At 32.2% G+C, this 20,628-nt stretch overlaps 3 protein-coding genes and 1 long non-coding RNA gene across 10 annotated transcripts; 3 read left to right on the forward strand and 1 right to left on the reverse strand.

The window, feature by feature from the left end:
• Window positions 1-73: 73 nt before the first annotated feature.
• Window positions 74-919, forward strand: LOC107916343 (uncharacterized). The gene is made up of 2 exons (XR_001689466.2): window positions 74-380; window positions 698-919. It is a non-coding gene; the product is annotated as an uncharacterized lncRNA (long non-coding RNA).
• A 1,156-nt stretch (window positions 920-2,075) lies between these two features.
• LOC107916342 (IAA-amino acid hydrolase ILR1-like 4) lies at window positions 2,076-4,707 on the forward strand. The gene is made up of 5 exons (XM_016845598.2): window positions 2,076-2,680; window positions 2,782-2,907; window positions 3,479-3,793; window positions 3,892-4,020; window positions 4,098-4,707. Exons 1-5 carry the CDS (start codon window positions 2,303-2,305, stop codon window positions 4,509-4,511), a joined length of 1,362 nt encoding a protein of 453 aa, XP_016701087.2. The 5' UTR covers window positions 2,076-2,302; the 3' UTR covers window positions 4,512-4,707.
• Window positions 4,708-6,676: 1,969 nt separating this feature from the next.
• Window positions 6,677-10,555, forward strand: LOC107915672 (pentatricopeptide repeat-containing protein At1g52620). Its single transcript, XM_041103217.1, has 2 exons — window positions 6,677-7,121; window positions 9,882-10,555. The coding sequence occupies exons 1-2, from the start codon at window positions 6,677-6,679 to the stop codon at window positions 10,553-10,555; spliced, it is 1,119 nt and encodes a 372-aa protein (XP_040959151.1).
• On the reverse strand, window positions 9,580-15,021 carry LOC107916341 (pentatricopeptide repeat-containing protein At1g52620). 7 transcript variants are annotated; one of them, XM_041102966.1, is made up of 4 exons: window positions 12,220-15,021; window positions 12,053-12,126; window positions 10,160-10,753; window positions 9,580-10,074 (listed from the first exon to the last, which is right to left on the reverse strand). In XM_041102966.1, the coding sequence occupies exon 1, from the start codon at window positions 14,864-14,866 to the stop codon at window positions 12,413-12,415; it is 2,454 nt and encodes an 817-aa protein (XP_040958900.1). In that variant the 5' UTR covers window positions 14,867-15,021; the 3' UTR covers window positions 9,580-10,074; window positions 10,160-10,753; window positions 12,053-12,126; window positions 12,220-12,412. The 7 variants fall into 7 exon arrangements, with proteins under 7 accessions (XP_040958900.1, XP_040958902.1, XP_016701086.1 ...); XM_041102968.1 differs by having other exon boundaries at window positions 9,580-10,737; window positions 12,053-12,122; XM_016845597.2 differs by having other exon boundaries at window positions 9,580-10,753; window positions 12,053-12,122.
• Window positions 15,022-20,628: the final 5,607 nt, after the last annotated feature.

The raw sequence follows: 20,628 nt of genomic DNA on the forward strand, positions 1-20,628 counted from the left end.
ACGCCGTTTTGGACGTCTGGGGGCTTTCCAAAACGACGCCGTTTTGGTGCCCTATAAATACCCCCAATTTTCCAAAAAAATTCATTTGAAACCCATTTAAAAAAATACTTTCAGAAGCTCTCTCCCCTTCCAGTTCGTTCGGCCAGAGGTCCGACCGTCGACCACCGCGCCGGCCACCGGCGGCGGCGCCGCATGCGGTGGTCGGAGAGCCGAAAATTTTAGATCCGACCCTTCCAAAGCCCTTAAAACCGAATCTAGCCCCAAAAATGCCAAAATCTTGACGGAGAGGGGCCAAATCTCAATAAACTCTTCGGCTTCCGACCGTCTATCCTCGAAGACGGTTACCTCAATCGCCCGCGGCGTTTCAGAAGCAAATCGTGGTGAGTATTTTACCTTTTATTTCGATTTATTTTACTATGTAAAAAAGAAAGAAAGAGAGTAGATAAGAAAACGAAGAAATATCAACCTTTTGATCTCTTGATTGATTTTTGGAATCTCTTAGTATTCGGTTGTTTGTGTAACTATTTGTGTTTTTCTTTATTGATTTCTGAATCCGGATCCACATTACAGTGTTACAATGGCTGTTTTATAGCCGAATGAAAAAAACCAAAAAAAGAAATCAAGAAACAAATCTGTTTTGATTACAAATCTTTGATTTGCTGTTTATTTCTTTCTTTGTTGCTTTGTTTCCTTGCAGGTGAAGATCGGAGAAGATTTGGAGCGAGGCTTGGCTTGCGGCGCTGAAGTTTACCCTTGAACCCTAGGGTTTCCGAAATTATTCTTGGGCTTGGGGGTTAATTTTTGGGCCATTTGTTATTGTATTTTGGTTTGGGTTTTGGGTCTGGGCCATATAGGCCAATTGTAATTTGAGCCCTTTTAGGCCCGGGCAAAATCTGTTATTACAATTATATTTACCTCATCTTCATAGTTACGATTTAATTTAAACATATATTTCACCACTAATTTTAATTTCACTGCTACCATATTCAATCTTATTACTACTATTAATTTTAATATTGCCAAAACCAAATTCATTGTCCATCTAAAAGAATCTCAGGCCAATTTAAAAATACTTATTAAAAGTCTGCTTTTGGAAAAAAGAAATTTGGGGAGATATTAAAATTTTTAGCTTTAAAAAAAAGTGTTTTTGAACTAATTTTTAACTAAAGAGAAACATTTTTTTTTAAATTTTCAAAATACTCATATATATATATTTTTCAAAATGAAAAATTTCCGCACACATTTTCTTTTACTCAAATATTACTGGTTAATTTTTTTTAAGTGAAATTATTTACTCCTTTTTGTTTTTGGTGTTGCTTGAATCGGATTGAATTAAACTGATTAAGACATCAATTCAGAAAATAATTTTAAATAGATTAAATCGAAAATTAGGAACGGGTACGAAATTTTTTAGCCAAACTAATAATTTCATCAGTAAAACTGTAATTTAAAAAACATTACCTTTTTTTATTTATTAAAATTTACTTTCGTCCACCACCAGAACATAGATAAAAAATAATGTTAGGTAAAGAAAGGAATTATAGATGGAAGTAGTATTAGAAAAGTGGGCGGTGGGTTATATATTTTAGAAATTAATGTTATTTTGATATAAAAAGTTTAAATAGCAGAGTTACCTCTAAAAATGTATACTAAAATGATGAAATTTGATTGGTGAGCTCAAATTCAATAATTAAGGTATGGGTTGTCGACATAAATGGAAATAATTTTGGGATTTTCTTTTCATTTTGCACGTTTGTCGTAAGATGTGATTGACTTTGAAACATGCTATCCAAAGTAATATTATTAATAACAAGAAAAACCATTTTAATCCACTTTCGGTGGTATTTTTTTCATTATTTTTATAAAATGAAAATTATTCTAATATCAGATTTTAAAATCAAATATATATTATAATATTTGTAAAATGTTATAAATTTTCAAAAAATATTTATAATCATAATTAAAAAAAATTTGAAGTAATACAACACCAGTAAAACGAAAAGCAGGGTTTTCGTAATGTACCGTCCAAGATATTAGGGCTTCTTATACAGCCGCCAAACATGTCAGAAATATTTAAGTTAATTAAGCACGTGTAATAGCTGTAGACGGTGACAACTACGACTCTCTATCTAGAAGTCACCTACGGCTCTTTATAACGACAACTCAAAAGCCTCGTTTTGAGTGGCGAGGATTCCGTTTTCCACCCATATCTTCAATATTTTCAACATTAAAAAAAAAAAAGCCATCAAAGATCCCAATTTTTTTGTTTACCTTCATATTTTTCAATAATTTTTTGTTCACCATGAAAACAAGCATGATTTTCTCCAAGTTGGTCTCTTTTGTTTTGATACTCCAGCTCCTCAATCCTATAGTTGTTTTGTCATCATCTTCTTCTCTAAGCTCATCAAATGGGTTGACTGAAATCCCCAAGAAGTTCCTTGATTTCGCTAAAAGAAAAGAGGTTGTTGATTGGATGGTAGGAATCCGGAGGAAGATACATGAGAATCCCGAACTAGGATATGAGGAATTTGAGACTAGTAAGTTGATTAGACTAGAACTGGATAAACTGGGTATTCCTTATAAATACCCAGTTTCAGTCACTGGTATTGTTGGCTTTGTTGGGACTGGTGAACCTCCTTTTGTTGCTATAAGGGCTGATATGGATGCCCTTCCTATTCAGGTTTGAAAAAAAAAATTGCCTTAAGTTGACTCTGGCAAACAAAACAAAGCCTTTTGAAATCAACTATAATTTCTATTAAATGAGTTTGTTCAAATGCGTAGGAAACAGTCGATTGGGAGCACAAGAGTAAAAATCCTGGAAAGATGCATGCTTGTGGCCATGATGCTCATGTCTCAATGGTTCTTGGTGCTGCAAAAATACTAAAACAGCATCTTCAAGAGTTAAAGGTGCCCAAACTTTATGTTTGATCATTTGTTTTATGATTGAACTGTTGCTCTCTTTTTCATGATTTTGTATTAGTAAAGGTGCTAAATACCATTTCACTTTAAGCAAATTTTTTATTATTAATTGTTTTTTCAGAGCAATTTTGTTGATACTCTTGTTTGGTTTTTAGGCCTCTTGTCTTAATAACAATCTTAAATCATTGTTAATAGAGGGGTATTTTATCATTACAAAATTGCTAAATTCACCTTTCCATATTATATGAAGGTAATCATGGTGAATACATTCATTCATTAAATCTCACTCCATGCTGCACTCTCAGTACTTGGCTGCCCCTGTTTATAGTATGTTTGAACTGTAAGTAATCTGCTTAGTCGGAGAATCGTGAAGACATTAACAAGCATGATGAGTATAATCTTCTTTTTTTAATGTCCGAAACTCGGGCTTGTGAAAGTCTTCTGATCTAGCAGAAGAGAGATAGCAGAACATATAGCCTATTGCTCTGATGATGCCTATTCGTTTTCCTTGTTTCCCTTGTGGGATGCTTGATGCCGTTCGATTTTGTTTCTTAATCAGGGTACGGTTGTTCTTGTTTTCCAACCAGCTGAAGAAGGTGGCGGAGGGGCAAAAAAGATGCTAGATGCAGGTGTGTTAGACAATGTTGATGCAATCTTTGGTCTGCATGTTCTACATAGTGCACCAATCGGTACCGTGGCCTCCAAGCCGGGTCCTTTATTGGCTGGAAGTGGCTTATTCGATGCTGTAATAAGCGGAAAAGGAGGCCATGCAGCCATTCCTCAACATTCAATAGACCCGATTTTGGCAGCCTCTAACGTTGTAGTCAGCCTACAACATCTTGTTTCACGAGAAGCTGATCCATTGGATTCCCAGGTACATTTCTTCCATTATCTCTAAGCCTTTTATCCCTTGCTCCCTATGCATATTAAGAAATGATTTGGCTCATCTTTTTGCATACTATTTCCTTGTAGGTGGTCACAGTTGCGAAGTTTCAAGGAGGCGGCGCCTTTAATGTCATTCCAGATTCAGTTACAATTGGAGGGACTTTTCGGGCATTTTCGAAAGCGAGTTTAATACAACTTAAGAAGCGGATCGAGGAGGTAAGTAGACAAGTTCATATATTGCTAATGAAAGGTAGCGCTAGTGACATGTTTATCTGATTTAGTCAAGTTGACAGGTTATCAAAGGGCAAGCTGCTGTACAAAGGTGCAGTGCGACCGTGGATTTCTCCAATACCAAGAAGCCGATGCTCCTTTTCCCTCCGACTGTAAACGATAAGGACTTGCACGAGCATTTCCTGAAAGTTGCTGGGGATATGCTTGGAAATGACAAAGTTAAAGACATGAAACCAGTGATGGGGTCTGAGGATTTTGCATTTTACCAAGAGGCGTTTCCTGGGTATTTCTTCTTCATTGGGATGCAAGATGAAAACCGCCCGAAGCTCAGCTCAGTCCACACCCCAAACTTCACTATCAATGAAGATATTCTTCCTTACGGTGCTGCACTTCATGCATCATTGGCTACTACTTATCTCCTTGAAGCAGAGTCGAAACTTCGTCCTACAGGGGGCAATTTACATGATGAACTGTGAAGATTCTTTGAATAAGAACACGATCAGATTTATTGGTAGAAATTATTAAATTCCATAGAAGTTAGTAGGGCAAGTTATGTAAGAGAAATCGAAATTAAAATAAAGATATTTGGTAACTTTTTATAATGTCTGTAAAACTACAAAGATTTTTCCTTTTTTGGGTTAGAGCGATAAAGATTTCCAGCTCTATTGTACAGTTTCTACGACTTCAACTATATTAAGCATCTGTTCTTTTAAGAAAAACAAATATACTTTGTTGTTGATGGTAAATAAAAACATCCAAAGATGTTAGAAATAAGAAATAAGAAAACTTCTTTCTTTACCAGAAAGTGATTGTATGAAATTGTGATTTTATTCAGAACAATTTTTTAAGGGGCCAAATAAAATTTTAATTTTTTATATAGTCTATATCTTTATAATTTTTGAAGGATTAAATTAAATTTTTATAATTTTAAGAGTTTAAAGTATAATTTTATCTTTATTAATTTAAAATTTTAAAAAAATTAAAGGGCCTAAATGATAATTTTTCATTTTAGGAGGGGCCAGGCCCATGCCAGCCCCCTAAAATCTCTTTTGATTCCATATTATTCATATCTTTTTCCAATAAGAAAATGACAAATCAAAGAAATAAGGATTGACGTGAAATCACAGTTTCATATAATCCTTACTATTTTTTTAGTTTTTATTTTTTTCTATGAAAAAATTCTTACACTTGAAATTAAAATTCATTTTTTCTATTGATAGGTTTGTTAATTATTAATAATTTTATTAGAAAACATTATTACTTTTATTTATTCTTACAAAATTATTACTTTTAATTTTATATTAGTTTAAAAATATGATTTTAAAGTGAAAAATAAAATAAAATTTAGGAAGTAAATTGCAATAAATTATTACACTTGTTATCGATGATGAATAAAAAGGTGCACGTTTTGGGAGGTTCGAGCACCAAAAATAACTTCAAAGATCAAATAAATATTTTATATTTTTTTAATAGGTGTTATAGTATTAACAATTACTAGTGTGAAATGAGAAAAAAGTTTTCATAATTTTTTCATATATTTTTAATTTAATTTTATAATTTTTATGCTTTTTTTATAATTTTTTGTAAATTTTATTAAATTTTATTATTTTGCAAATTTTCTATATTTTTTTTGTCATTTTTAATTAATTTATTTACACTTTTCTATATATCTTATTGTTGTACTTTTTAATTTTTTTTACAAAATTTATATATTTTTATGATTTTAATAATTTTAAACATAAAATATCTTTTGTCGTGTGGCACAATCTTAGTATGCCACATTACGAAAATAACCTAAAAATAACTACCGTTATCTTTAATGGTTAACAACTAACTTTAACGGCTAAAAAGTTTAATTGATTAAAATTTTAACATTTGATAATTAAATTGAGTGTAAAAATATATATAAATTTAATTTATTCCCTTCTTTTAAAAAAAAAGTTAGGGGCTTTAAAAACTCTTTAAATTAATTAAGATTACTTTTGTTACCATCACATAATAATTAATAATATATTGAATAACTTGAAATAAGTTATAAATTGTATTATATAGATTGATAATTTTCTATTTTCTTTTAAATTTTTGTGTGTCATGTTTTATTAAGTGTATAAATATTATGTTTTTGGGCTCATGTTTAGCTTTATTGCAATACAGTCTTAATATTTTTTTTTTGAAACATGGGCATAGTTGGGGGCTGGCGAGAGCCTCGGCTCTTCTAAAATGAAAAAATTTTCATTTAGACTTTTTAAAATTTTAAATTTAGAAAAGTAAAATTACACTTTAATCTTTTAAAAAAAATAAAATTTTAATTCAATCCTTTAAAAATTATAAAAATATAATCAAAATTATATTTTTACTATTATAAAAATCCCTAAAAGGATTTTCTAACTTTGTCCTCGAAATAGTTGTTCCAGTAGCTCCATTAGAAGTAGTAGTACTAGGTCAAACAAATTATCCATGTTGGTGGCCAAAAGAACCCCACTATCAAGATTCGACGCATTTGTTTTTAGTGCTTCTACGAACATATTCTGCTTTGTTTTCTTTTTGACCCAACACATGAGTGGGTTAGGTTAATGATGAATTTCAATTGGCCTATAAAAGGGAAGCAATAAAATTGAAGTTTTGTCATTATTTTCAAGACATGGCGGCATTGCCAATTAACACCAAGGTGGTGGTGTTACTCGTTTTAGGCACATCCATGGTTGTGTTTACCATCCCTGCAGGCAAAGCAGATGATGGACTCAAACAAACCATTATGTCTGTCTATTTGCACGACCACTCCTCCGGCAGTCCCGACTCCACTGTCCGTGCAGTTGTCGGCTTTCCTGGCAAGCTCTGGAACTTAACCAAATTCGGGACTTTGTTTGTTTCCGATGATCCCGTAACCGAAGGCCCCGACCCTGAATCAGCCCCTGTCGGACGAGGCCAAGGCATATTTGTCACAAGAAGTTTGGATGGTGTCAACACTCATGTCTCCCTTTCGATTGTCTTCACCAATGAGGCCTGCAATGGAAGCACCATCCAGGTACAAGGCAATAGTGACCAAATGAAGGCGGTTAGAGAATATGGTGTGGTTTCCGGGACTGGCAAGTTTCGATATGCCAGCGGCTATGTTACTTTCGAGAATTTTTCGTTTAATAGCTCGATTTCGTATGCGGTTATTCGTTGCAACATTTCAATCCGTCACTATTAATAATCATACTTTAAAGTGATAGAGGAGTCAAGAGAGTACTTATCTTTTTCTATTTTATCAAAATTGCCCCCTAATTAGTTAGCCTTTGGCACAATTACCCCTTTGTTCAAGATCTTTATTAAAATTATTCTTAATTGATCCTCATAAATTAAATTTTACTTTCACCTATGATAAAATTATTTTTTAATTGCATTCCTGAGAAAGTTTACTTTTTATTTAAAGATCTGACCTAACTCGATTTCAAATTTAATTTAGGCTTTATATATCAGCCAAATTCCTACAAAACAAAACAAAAATGTTTTCATATTTTTTTTCATATAATTTTAATTTTTTTATGAAATCTTATAATATTTTGTAAATTTTATTAATGTTTAAATATAACTTTATATATTTTTAATATATTTTTAATATTTTTAATATTTTTTATTTTTCATAATTTATATAATTTTTAATTTCATATTTTTATTACTTTGTATTTTTTCTAGGATGAAAACTATTTGATAAATGGTTTTTGATTGAAGTATCTTTATAGAGTTGTAAACGAAACTCTGAAATTTTAAGGTGGTGCCATAATGCCATGACTGAAATTACTGTTTTATGTCATAGATAGTAATGCCATGGACACAGTGGTTTAACTATAAATTTACTTGAATAATAAGCACTAATATTATGGTAATATTGAAACAAGGCATTAGTAGCTTAAATAAATAGTTAGGATACGATTGGCGTGTTAATAGGGGACTTTTGTTTTCTAATTGTTAAGAGATGCGGTTTCAACCGTGATTAGTCTTCGAGTATAACACTTTGGTGTGTACTATTATTGTATTGTTCTGGTCTTCAGGCATTAGCGCTACTGCACATTACTGTTACTCTGATGTGTTGGTTGATTAGTCTCTTGTATTCAATTCTAATTTCTTTGAGTTTACTAAATGTTGAAATTAATTAGTTCTAATTTTAAAATTAAAATAATTCTTTCGTTGAATAAGTGAGTACTTAATTACCCGACGCTATTATTTCTATATGTTCTTCATGAAATTAAATTGTCCTCTGTTTTCTTAATTGTTGAGTAGTTGCCAATAACATTGCTTCTAAATGATTTATAAAACTTTTGTATGAAGTTTAAACTATAGTTTTAAAGGGTAGTATATAAAATATTTCCATATTATTTTACTAAGCTTTATGCTTAATATGACGTTGTCTTTGTGCGTAAGTTTTCTTAACTTGAAGTTCGAATCGTCTTAAGGATCACCGACTACATCATTATCATTATTGAAAAGTATGAAACATTTGTATTTACAATTTGTACCTAATACAGCATGTAATAGTGAGGTCATTTAAGGATGCATATATATTTGTTTCATATTACTATAAATTATAATGGTGATATTCTCTACTATCTTGTTTACTTTGACCTTGAGCCAAATGCTATATCATTTGAATGGGTGAATGCATTTCTTAAATATTTCATAATTAGATTGGTTTTTAATGGAACTATATATATTTTTATTATAATGCTAGTATAACTTATGAATGTTTTTGACAAATTTTGTTTCATTTTGACTATGTTTCAAGAACAAAGACCATGGCTTTTGGCTATTTTTTGAAACATGTTTATTGGAGTCTAATTAGAAATGTTTTAAGGGTTGTTTTCAACTTTTAAAACATTATTTCTAAATGCAAAATGTTTTGGAGTCAACGTGGGTTGATTTAAGATTGAAATAGGAATGTTTCAATGTCAAAATGCATCCCAAATGCTCAGGGTCCGATACTTGGAACCAAAGGTACCGCACCCTTTTAATCAAAAATCGTCTCATGAATAATACAAAGGTTAGGCATTGGTACTTTTTCCCTAACGTACCAATCCCCTATACCATTTTGGTCACTACACTGTTTGTGCAAAAAGAGTCCTCCAAGGTTCGAAATTGGTCCAAACACCTACAAATTGATTTAAAATTATTTAAACAAAATTCTAAAACTCTAAACTTGATTTTTATCTATTTTCTATAATTTTATAAAAATATTTTATTATTTATTTTCCTAAAAAAAATATAAGTTTTTGTCCTAATAAAGTCTCGTTTATACCGGCCAACAGGGCAATTTCATTAAAAAATATACATTTATGCTAATCAAATGAGGATTATTTAATTTATAGTAAAGGTCAATTAGTTTTGAAAAAATAATTGAGAGAAATAAAATAATGTTTTAAAAATAATGAAAATAAAAAAATTAAATTAATACATAAAACTATTAAACTAATATACAAATTTGGAACTGTACAAGAAAGTAAATACCAATGATATTTGCCCTAAATTAATGATCAAATTTAATAACGATTAAAAATAATTGTTAAATTTTATATTTCTTTTCAAAACAAATATGCAAAACATTTTTTACATATACCAAACAATAAAATAAACAAATTTAAGATTGTTTGCTTGCTTACTTGGCATAAACAACTTCAAAAATAAAAAAATAATATCATAATATTATATTACTTCATCATCAATTAAAATAATTTTCTATCTCTCTCCGACGCCATTGCTGTTTGAATATGATTCGATATTGCCTTTCGAAAAAATATTATTTTACTGCTCCATTCTTTTTTTTATATAATTCTAACTCATTGTTGTTATCGGTCTCTATTTTTTACCAGTAATTGACTGCACCTTAGACATACGCATTCCTAGTAGAGAAAATGTACCCCCTGATGCATTTATTTATGTCACTCTGGTTGATGGGTTCATCAGGGATGGTGATCTCCATGAGGCAAAAGAACTCTTTGATATCATGATTGGAGAAGGCATGGATCCTGGTGTTGTGGGATATAATGCCATGATTAAAGGTTTCTGCAAATTTAGAAAGATGAAGGAAGCATTATTATGCGTCACTAGAATGATAAAAGCACATCTTACCCCAGATCAGTTCACTTACTCTACTATTATAGATGGTTACATACAGCAGCATGACATAGGTGGTGCCCTAAGGATGTTTAAACATATGGTGAAAAGAAAATGCAATCCCAATGTGGTAACGTACACCTCCCTAATCAATGGATTTTGTCGAAATGGAGATTTAAGTACGGCTGAAAAAGCTTTTAAAGAGATGCAATCTTGTGGTTTGGAACCTAATGTAGTCACATACACTATACCTACTGGGAGTTTTTGCAAGAAAGGTAAACTGGCAAAAGCAGTCTTCTATTTTGAGTCGATGCTATCTATCAAGTGCATTCCTAATGAGGTTACTTTCAATTATATTGTAAATGGTTTCACAAACAGTCCAGGTGCAGTTCTGGATAATCAGTGCTTGGAGAAGAGCTCTTTTTCTTGAATCTTATAATATGATCATATGTGATGGATTGGTTCTAAGAGCTGCTGTTTATAACTCTATCCTCCTCTGCCTTTGCCGTTGTGAATTTTCATCTTTGACTTAGGCGGATTAGAAACTAAGTTTCTGCCCAAAGCCGTGCGGTTTGCTAGGCTTAAGTTTTAGCCCATGACACTAGCTTCTGCCTGTAAAAGAAGAAAACTACATGCAAACAACACGTTAGAAGTGTGATTCTTTCACTGCTTGACAAAAATATCAGAAACTTAAGCAATCACTATTTGAAGCTATTGCATAAAAAGATGGAACTCACACGGGAGATGATATGTAGTCATCTTTGTTACATAAACCAACATTGATGTTGTTTACAAGTAATGCAAGCACTATTTTCTGCTCTAAGTTGTAATATGGGCTATTTTCTGGGACACTTGTCTGAGAAAGAACCCGATATTCAAAACAAATTTTAACCTACAATTTGATATTTGTATAGTATGTGATAATAGCTTTTTATGCTAGTAAATGATTGTTTTTTCTAAGATATTCAATCTCTAAAATTCAGAAGTCCTTAAATCTTCATATATTTGATAACCAAAGAGAAAAGCAATTGGTAATTTCCCGAGGGGGATATTAGACCTACCCAAATGAAAAATCCATATAAATTTATCAAAACAATTTGTTAGGTTCAAAGTTCAGCAAAAGAGCCTTCTCTTCATGAGTCACACAAGATCCAGCCAAGCTCTTAGTTTAGCTTGCTATTTAAAATATTTTAACAAATTAACACCTGAAAAAGAAGAGGAACCTTCTTAACTTACAATCCCAAAACTGAAACTATCAAAAAACGAAAGATCAGCAATTTGTTGAATACCATCACACACTGCCCAATGCAGAGTTATACATACACAAAGGACTTTTGATGAATTGTTTTGATAATCACATATTGTCCATGCAGTATTATCAAGTATTATCAACTATATATAAATCAATCTCGACAATCACAAAAGAAAGTTGGTGTTTAATATATTGGCTGATAGACAGCCCAAACTATATTTATCAAAATGTGAAGAGAAAATGTAGCCATATATTGCAAATCGAAAATCCTCTATGCAAGTTGTAAGGCAGCCAAGAAAATCCATGCATCTTATGGTGGTATATATGGTAAAAGTTCTCTTATCATATATCTGATAAAAACATTTTTGCTCCTACAATAGAATAATCAAATCCTTTGACAAATAAAACCAAGAACTTAAAATTAAACCAGGTTCTTTTGTAATCAAAGCCCCACAGGATATATAAGGTTAAACATATTGATTTAAAATGTATACCCAATAAAATAGATTCATATCATACATAGCTGTCAGCTCATCAACTACTTGAAAAATCAGATTTCTATCATGTACATGGATGGATTAGCCTGCTGCTTAACTCACTCAGCAGTGAAAGAAACTAGTTACAGACACTTTCTAGATTACACTCATATTAAGAGTCAAATGATGAAACTCATACCTCCAACTCATTTCTTCCACAGAATCTGTCACTAAAACAACGGCGTTGACAGAATGCAATTATGGTGGACCTAGCTGCACAAGCACCATTACTGAGATTAGCCCAGAAATCGTCAGTATCCATCCTATGCTTCCAACAAAAATAGAAACTGAAGAAGACTAAATTACCTGATTTTTTGAGCTAAAATGAATTGTTAAGGTCTGCGAAGAAAATGTTCGCAATATACTTGTTGAGTAATTTGGTGAAAGCAGCAGTTAACCACCCACCCTACTCATTCAAGATCAATTCACCGGTTAAATCAACCAAAGATTATTTTCATATAGTAAAACCAGATGATGTGTTTTACTTTGGGCATTTCCTCTATTTTGCAGATACTTTGAGATCCTCCTTTTGGTTTTCATAGCTGCACCGTTTAATCAAGTTCTGCAAAATTAGCGATGCCTCAGAAGTTATTCCGCAAGGTAGACATTGGATCAAAAGTTCTGAGTACTTCAAAGCAATTTGAAGTCCCTGTTCATTTAAATCATCAGAAATTACGTTCCTCCACTCCTTCGATTGTCCCTCCAAACAAATGCCATGTAGAAAGGCAGCGGAAGAGACAGGGCCAGAGAGGAAGCCCTTGTTCATCAGCCTATCTTTCAATTGCAAAGCAATTCTAGTCATTCCATTTTGGCAAAGGCAGAGGAGGATAGAGTTATAAACAGCAGCTCTTTGAACCAATCCATCACATATGATCATATTATAAGATTCAAGAAAAAGAGATCTTTTCTCAAAACACTGATTATCCAGAACTGCACCTGGACTGTTTGTGAAGCCATTTACAATATAATTGAAAGTAACCTCATTAGGAATGCACTTGTTAGATAGCATCAACTCAAAATAGAAGACTGCTTTTGCCAGTTTACCTTCCTTGCAAAAACTCCCAATAAGTATAGTATATGTGACTACATTAGGTTCCAAACCACAAGATTGCATCTCTTTAAAAGCTTTTTCAGCCGTATTGAAATCTCCATTTCTACAAAATCCATTGATTAGGGAGGTGTACGTTACCACATTGGGCTTGCATTGTCTTTTCACCATCTGTCCAAACATCCTTAGGGCACCACCTATGTCATGCTGCTTTATGTAACCGTCTATAATAGTAGAGTAAGTGAACTGATCTGGGGTAAGATGTGCTTTTATCATTCTAGTGACGCATAATAATGCTTCCTTCATCTTTCCAAATTTGCAGAAACCCTTAATCATGGCATTATATCCCACAACACCAGGATCCATGCCTTCTCCAATCATGATATCAAAGAGTTCTTTCGCCCCATGGACATCACCATCCCTGATGAACCCATCAACCAGAGTGGCATAAATAAATGCATCAGGGGGTACATTTTGGTCAAGCATCTCTCTGAGGAGGACTTTAGCAGCAGAAAGTTTTCCTTTCTTGCAAAGTCCATTCATCAAAACATTATATATACCAGCATCAGGCAAAACTCCCCTTTCTAACATCCTGTATCGAATTGTTAATGCAGCATCCACCTCTCCCATTGCAACAAGTCCATGGACAAGAGATCCAAAAGCGACTACATCAGGTTTATGTCCCCTCTCTGACATTTCAATAAGCAAATCTAGTGCCACAAGATATTCCCCTATTTTACAATAGCCTTGTATCAAAGGGGTAAAACTAATTTTATTCAGTGTCAACCCCTTCTTCTTTGCCTGTTCCAGTAGCTGACCTGCTTTCTGAACCTTCCCATCCTTACATAAACCACCAATCAAAGTGTTATATGTAACAATATCAGGTTCACATCCACTCTTAATCATCTGCTTTATAATGTCTTTCACATTAACCTCAAAACCATGCTTAAATCGAGCATCAAGGATGGTATTATGAACTTGAGTATTAACAGAGACACCCATTTCTTTCATTTCTTTCAAAAGCTTGTCTATTGCATCAAAATCCCCTTTCTTACAAAACCCGTTTACCATAGCTCCGTAAGTCTTCAAGGTAGGCAAAAATCCCTTCATTTTCATATTCTTAAAAAGTTCATTAGCCTTTTCAACATCACCTATAGTAGAATACCCATCAATTAATGTATTATAAAAAACAACATCTGGAACACACCTTTTCCCCCACACATGCTCAATCAATTTTTTACCTTCCTCAACCTTCCCTATGCTACATAAACCCTTCACCATTATACTGACACTATAATTATCCACACAACCATCTCTTACAACCATTTCATCGAACACTTTACGGGCAATCTCAACTTTTTTTAACTTCACAAGCATATTAAGCAACGAATTACAAGCAATCAGATTAGGAACAGAGTCATAAATCTTGAGCACAGAATAGAACAGTTCAAGAGCTTTATCAACAAAGCTATAATCCGCATAAACACGAATAAGAAAGCTTAAAGCTTCAAGCGTAGGTTTTGTTTCTTCTATTTTCATATTCTCCAGCGCAGTATCGATCTCGGAAAATAGTTTAAACCTCGCTAGGAGCTTTAAAAATGAAGAATAAGCCAACCCGTTGAAGGGAAAATGCAGAGTTTCTTGTTTAGAAACCCAATTAAAGAACTTTATGCCTAATTCTACGTCATGTATTTGATCAAACACGTAATGGGCAATCTCCGAAACGCGGGTTTCTTCGTCGCGAAAACGGGTTTGAAGGGAATCCGGCCATTGTTGGTGGGTTTTGAGGATTTGAATGGTTTCATTGATGAGGTTTTTGACATGGGGAGGGACGCGCAATGGTGAAGGAGAAGTGCTCTTTAGGGTGTGGAGAGGTTTGATACGAGAGAGAATGGCTTTAGACATGACGAGTAAAAGAAAGAAAGGTTGAGAGAAGAAAGGAGATTGGAGGTGTCCAAGGATTTAATCATTTCGGGTTAAAATTCTAATGAACTCTTTAAATAATGCTGATTTATACTTGGCATACACAATCCATGCTCCAAATATCAGCTCAATTAACCGCGCTGTTGGAGCAATTTAAAGTATTGTCTAGTTATAGCAAAAAACTTACTTATATCTAATATATAAAAAAATACAAATTTGGAGAAAAACTTTAAACAGACAGGGTATTCTTAGTTTTCATCATAATATTTAAAAATAATTATAACATTTTATTTGAAATTATTAATTAAAATTTTATGTAAAATAGAATATGTGATAATTATATATTTAAAAATTTTATAATTTAATAAAATTTGTAATAATTACATATTTAAAATAATTATAATTTAGTTTATAATTATTATTATTTTTAAAGTTTTGTAAACAAAGTTTTACCATTACTTGAATAGAACTCTAAGCATAGAATATAAAAAATTTGGGATAATTATAATTTAATTTACAATTATTAATTTAAAATAATTAAAATCGTTATAAAAATAAATTTTAAAAATAAAGTTGTACTAATTTTATTTATGTAAAATAGAATTATTAATTAAATGGAACTCTAAACATATTAATATTATAGTTATATAACAATTAAAATTTAACTTTAGTTTTATAGCATTCAGCAGTAGTTAAGTATATTCAATTAAGTAATATCCACAAAAATTTATTGATCTATCATAATTTGATACGTCAAAATAAACTCTTTTGACACTTAAAAATGTGTTCTTTCAATGTTTCATGACTTTATGTAGTACTTTTTGGTAATTATTGGATATTACCTTATAATTTAGTTTTTATGCATTTTTTGTACTTTTTCGAACCAAAATGGCAAAATAGCATCATTGTAAGTTTAACGGTTAAATTGAGATTGTGCAGGAAAGGATTAAGGTGAAAACTTTAAGAAAAGTTGCCACTATGGTCAAGGTCGCAATACCAAATCCTTGGTTTTGCGACACCAGAGCCTTCCATCATCACAAGGACTTAAACTTCAACAAAATGACACTATAAGTGGATTGTGTTTGAAGTTGCAACAAGGGAGTAATGTCGCGACATTAGCCTTTAGGATCGCGACATTGAACTTTCAAGGTCACGACATTGTGGGCAGTCACAAGATTAAGGAGTCCAAGTCATCCAAGGGTGCAAGTCGTGACATTAGAATGTCGCGACATTGAACGTACCAAACATCCTTGGGAGCAAACTGTTGAGGATGTCGCGACATTGAAGCGTGACGAGGACAATTATACAGGAGTAATTTTTCGTCCAACTAAGCTTTGATCAATTGTTAAGCGGGGGCATTTTTATCCATTTTAGGTCAAAAATATGTTAGACTATTTAAGTCACCTTAAGACATATTTTGAGGAGGGCTTTTTCATTAGACAATTTTTAGGTTTATTTGTTTCACTTTTCGTTAAGAACTTTTTCTGTACTTTTAGGGTGCGTTTGGTTCGCTGTATTAGATTAGAGGTGTATTGGATTAGAGGTGTAATAGCTAATCCACTGTTTGGTTGAATGTAATGGAATAGAGGTGTAATAGCATAATGGAAAAAACTAAAATGACTAGAATACCCTTAGCATAAAATTGTTTTGGTAAATGATTATTGTTATTGTTATTTAAATTTTAATAAGATTATTATTATCAGTAATAAATATTTTAATCATATTTAAACATAATTATAATTAAATATATTTTAATTAAAATATATAATTTAATAAAATTCTTATAATTAGCAGAAAATTGTTTTGGTAAATGATTATTGTTAATGTTATTTAAATTTTAATAAGATTATTATTATCAGTAATAAATATTTTAATCATATTTAAACATAATTATTATTAAATATATTTTAATTAAAATATATAATTTAATAAAATTCTTATAATTAGCAGAAATTTGTTTTGGTAAATTATTATTGTTATTGTTATTTAAATTTTAATAAGATTATTAATATCAATAATAAATAATTTAATCATATTTAAACATAATTATTATTAAATACATTATAATTTTGGTATATAATTTAATAAAATTCTTAATAATTCATATTCTTATATGAATTTACTCAAATCATAATATATGATACTAAATGAAATTTTGAAATAATTAATATTAAATATATTTTAATTAAAATATTTGATTTAATACAATTTAAAATAATTATTATTAAATATAATTTCATAAAATGTTCTTATGAATTTACTAAAATCAATATATAACTTGAGAATTATTTTCTGCATAAACATAATTAACTTATACTAAGAAAAAATTAGATGAAAATGAAATTGTACATCATAATCCATATGTTATATAGTTTTACAACATCAAAAAGTTTGAACATTGATATTTAATGGTGAGAAAGAAATCTCCTGACCCATTCCAATCGGGCAACAGAAGGTAAACTAAAGAAAACAATCATTTGATTTGGATGATCGGGAATTTTACTCAAAGCATCATACCGCTGATCGTCGGTTAAACCTTCAATTGACCATAAGGCTGAATATAAATTTGAAGCTTTCTCTTCCATCTTCTCTTCTGACTTCTGCTGAACTACCACCTCGGAGGCAATACTCCTACTGATTTTATCGCCAACAGCCTGGATTTTTTCCCCCAACAAGGTGGCAGCCTCCTCAAATGAAGAATACACATTATCACGAGCATCAGATTTCTTCTTTCTCTTGTTTGAAGATGATGAACCCCTTGGTCTCTATCTCCTCGCGGATCCGTACCAGAAACATCCATGTCGTCTAAAGAGATGTCAGCTTCGCAGTCATAGAATGTGTTTCTCTTTTCATTCATATCTGTAGTACATTCATCCTCAGCATGTATTTCTTCAAGAACATCAGCAGCTGTTTGAGTGTCTTTCCCAGTCGCCCGATCTCTTGCGTATATGGCAGTAAGCTGGTCGTAGTAAGGGAAAGAACGATGTCTGAACTGAGAGGCTTCTTTGTGACTCTAAAAAAAACGAGGAAATCATATTATTATAAGTTTTGTAAAAAAAACAAATAAATACTTGAAATACATTTTACCTTAACATAGGATTCCCAAACTGCATCTTCAGCAACAACGAGCTGCCTATGCTCGTCCCAACCAAAACCGCTGTTGTTCTGACCATTAAGCATGTCGTAGACGACTGACCATTCCCTTTTTAGGCACCTAATCCGAGATTCAATATTTGGTCTTGCCTTCAACATTGCTCTTGGTAAAACCTTTTCTAGCATTTTCTCTAGCTCGTTCAAATAACTGGCTTTGAACCCGGTATCAGCATTAAATGTTCCTACATTGTGCAAATCCACCATGCAAGAAACCAAGGCTGCATCCTCTTCTGGAACCCATTTTCTTTTGCTTCCTCGAGAAGCTTGAGAAGAAGCACCCGTTGGTGGAACACCTGACATGTTGTTCTTAAGAAAAAAAAAACAAATTAACATTATTTACTATTTTGAATATCATGAATCAAAAGGTGAACAGTTTATAATATTATATCGGTAGTTCAATACTAAATTTAAATTTATAACACATGCTGAATGAAAAGATAATTAAATTATAATTCAACAAAGTTTAGTACAATACAGAATTGTAATCAAAGACCACCAAAGTTTCATAAACTAGATACATAAAATAACATCAACAAATCAATTCAAACTCAAATTGTCCCTAAACCTAACTAATTTCTAGATGCTTGCCATTCATCGAACATTTGGTTGGCTAGTTCCATCCTCCAAGTAGCCCAAGCATCCGATGGATGAATATTTGTGATATTCGGTTCATCATCATCCACCATATTAGTAGGTAATCCTTCTCCCACCTCCGCCTCAATGGGATCAGTACTCATATTGGTTCGAATAAAATTATGGAGCAAACAACATGCAATAATAATTCTATTGTGCACCCTGACAGGATAAAACGATGGACTCCTAAGTATTCCCCATCTAAGTTTTAATAAGCCAAAGCATCTTTCAATGACATTACGTGCTGAGGCATGTTTCATATTAAAAAACTCTTGCGGAGAACTTGGCTGATAACCCTGACGCCACTCGTTTAGATGATATCGCTGTCCTCTAAATGGTGCAAGAAATCCCTCACAATTTGTGTATCCAGCATCAACTAGATAATAACAACCTATAAAAAAAAATTTATCTCAGGTGTACAAACACCTAGCATATTTGTTGCTATGTCACCTTTTCGGGTTCGATATCTAGGTTTATCAACTGTTGGCACCCTAATCTTGATGTGGGTTCCATCAAGAGCACTTAAGCAATTCTATATCACATGATATAAAACATTGAGTTAGAATACTAATTTAAATCTAAGTCAACTAAGTGTTGTACAATATATATATAAAACTCAGTCTAATACCTTAAACCATTTCCACATTGTGTCAGATGAATCGGCTGTAATTGGCTCCGGCTTTTTAAATAAGACATCTTGTAAGCGTATGATAGCATTTAAAACACTGTGAAATACTCTGCTTACAGTTTCCCCGGACCTTCTAAAGTGATGCTTGATAACTCGATTTTTCAGGTGATGGGAGATGATATGTAAAAACATTGCTACTTGCTCATCAACAAGCATGAACCTTGACGACTTCAATCCCCCTATCGATTCTAACATCTCACATAGTTTAAAAAATGCAGTTCTATTCATCCTAACTTGTTCAATACAAGTCTCGTCACTAGCATATACAAGCCTCTTCACATAATCCCGTTGTGCATAAAAATCTAAGGTATATGACCTAATCCTTGGTCTATAAGTATGTAGGCTAAGGCTGGCACCCATTCTAAATAAGAACCAAATCGCAATTCTACAAATTTCCAACCATATTGTCAATGCAGCACCAATTCTTTTACGCCTCACACTTTGTGCAATTAAGGGCAGACGAGCCATTACTGCACCATATTAAAATTAGAACTCAGTATCAATCCCCTCACACTTTAGAGATGCAAATTTATGAACATCGAACATTTTAGAGCAATGTATATGAATATGCTAGTTCGGAGCCCAATAAAATACATGACAAAACTCATTCTTATGGCCTAATCAAAATAACAACAAGCTTTGCACATTTCTCTAAGGATAAACTCACTTCCTATGCTTACATCAGTATCTTTTTCATGGAAGTAGTCAATTCTGTCAATTAAATTATGTCTTATGCAGCACTTAATACAATTTGATCCATTCGAAGGTTGACTTTAGCAGGTATCCAAGGTTGCTAACGCACTCCTGGCCATATAATAATGTAATTTAAGTAATGTTAACACGTCCAGGTTGACTACATTTTGCCATTTGGCAGTGTTCAAACATAATCCCTTCATTCAAATACAGAATTTGCATATTTTACTGTCATTCTTACAATAGGATACTGGCCTGTAAGGATTTTCATGCATGCAAGACTGTATGAACGTATATTTACCTCTATTTTATTGTAACAACGAATTCGAGAAATTGTGTTTCCAGGCCTGCTTATTAACCACCTTTGGGATCTATTAATTAATTCAAATAAAATAGCAGGATTGAGTTAAGAAGTATTTGCAGGAAATGACCTTAGAAAGATTCAATACTTGTGGTTTTATGAACCGTTCAACCTAAAGATATACATGGACACCCTAATCTAGTTCATAAACTTAAGCTAGAAAGTGGAAACACCATAATTGGATTTTTTTAAGTCAATAGAGTATTTAGAGAACAA

Source organism: Gossypium hirsutum, chromosome D10, assembly GCF_007990345.1.
Source record: "Gossypium hirsutum isolate 1008001.06 chromosome D10, Gossypium_hirsutum_v2.1, whole genome shotgun sequence".
Lineage (NCBI taxonomy): Eukaryota > Viridiplantae > Streptophyta > Magnoliopsida > Malvales > Malvaceae > Gossypium > Gossypium hirsutum.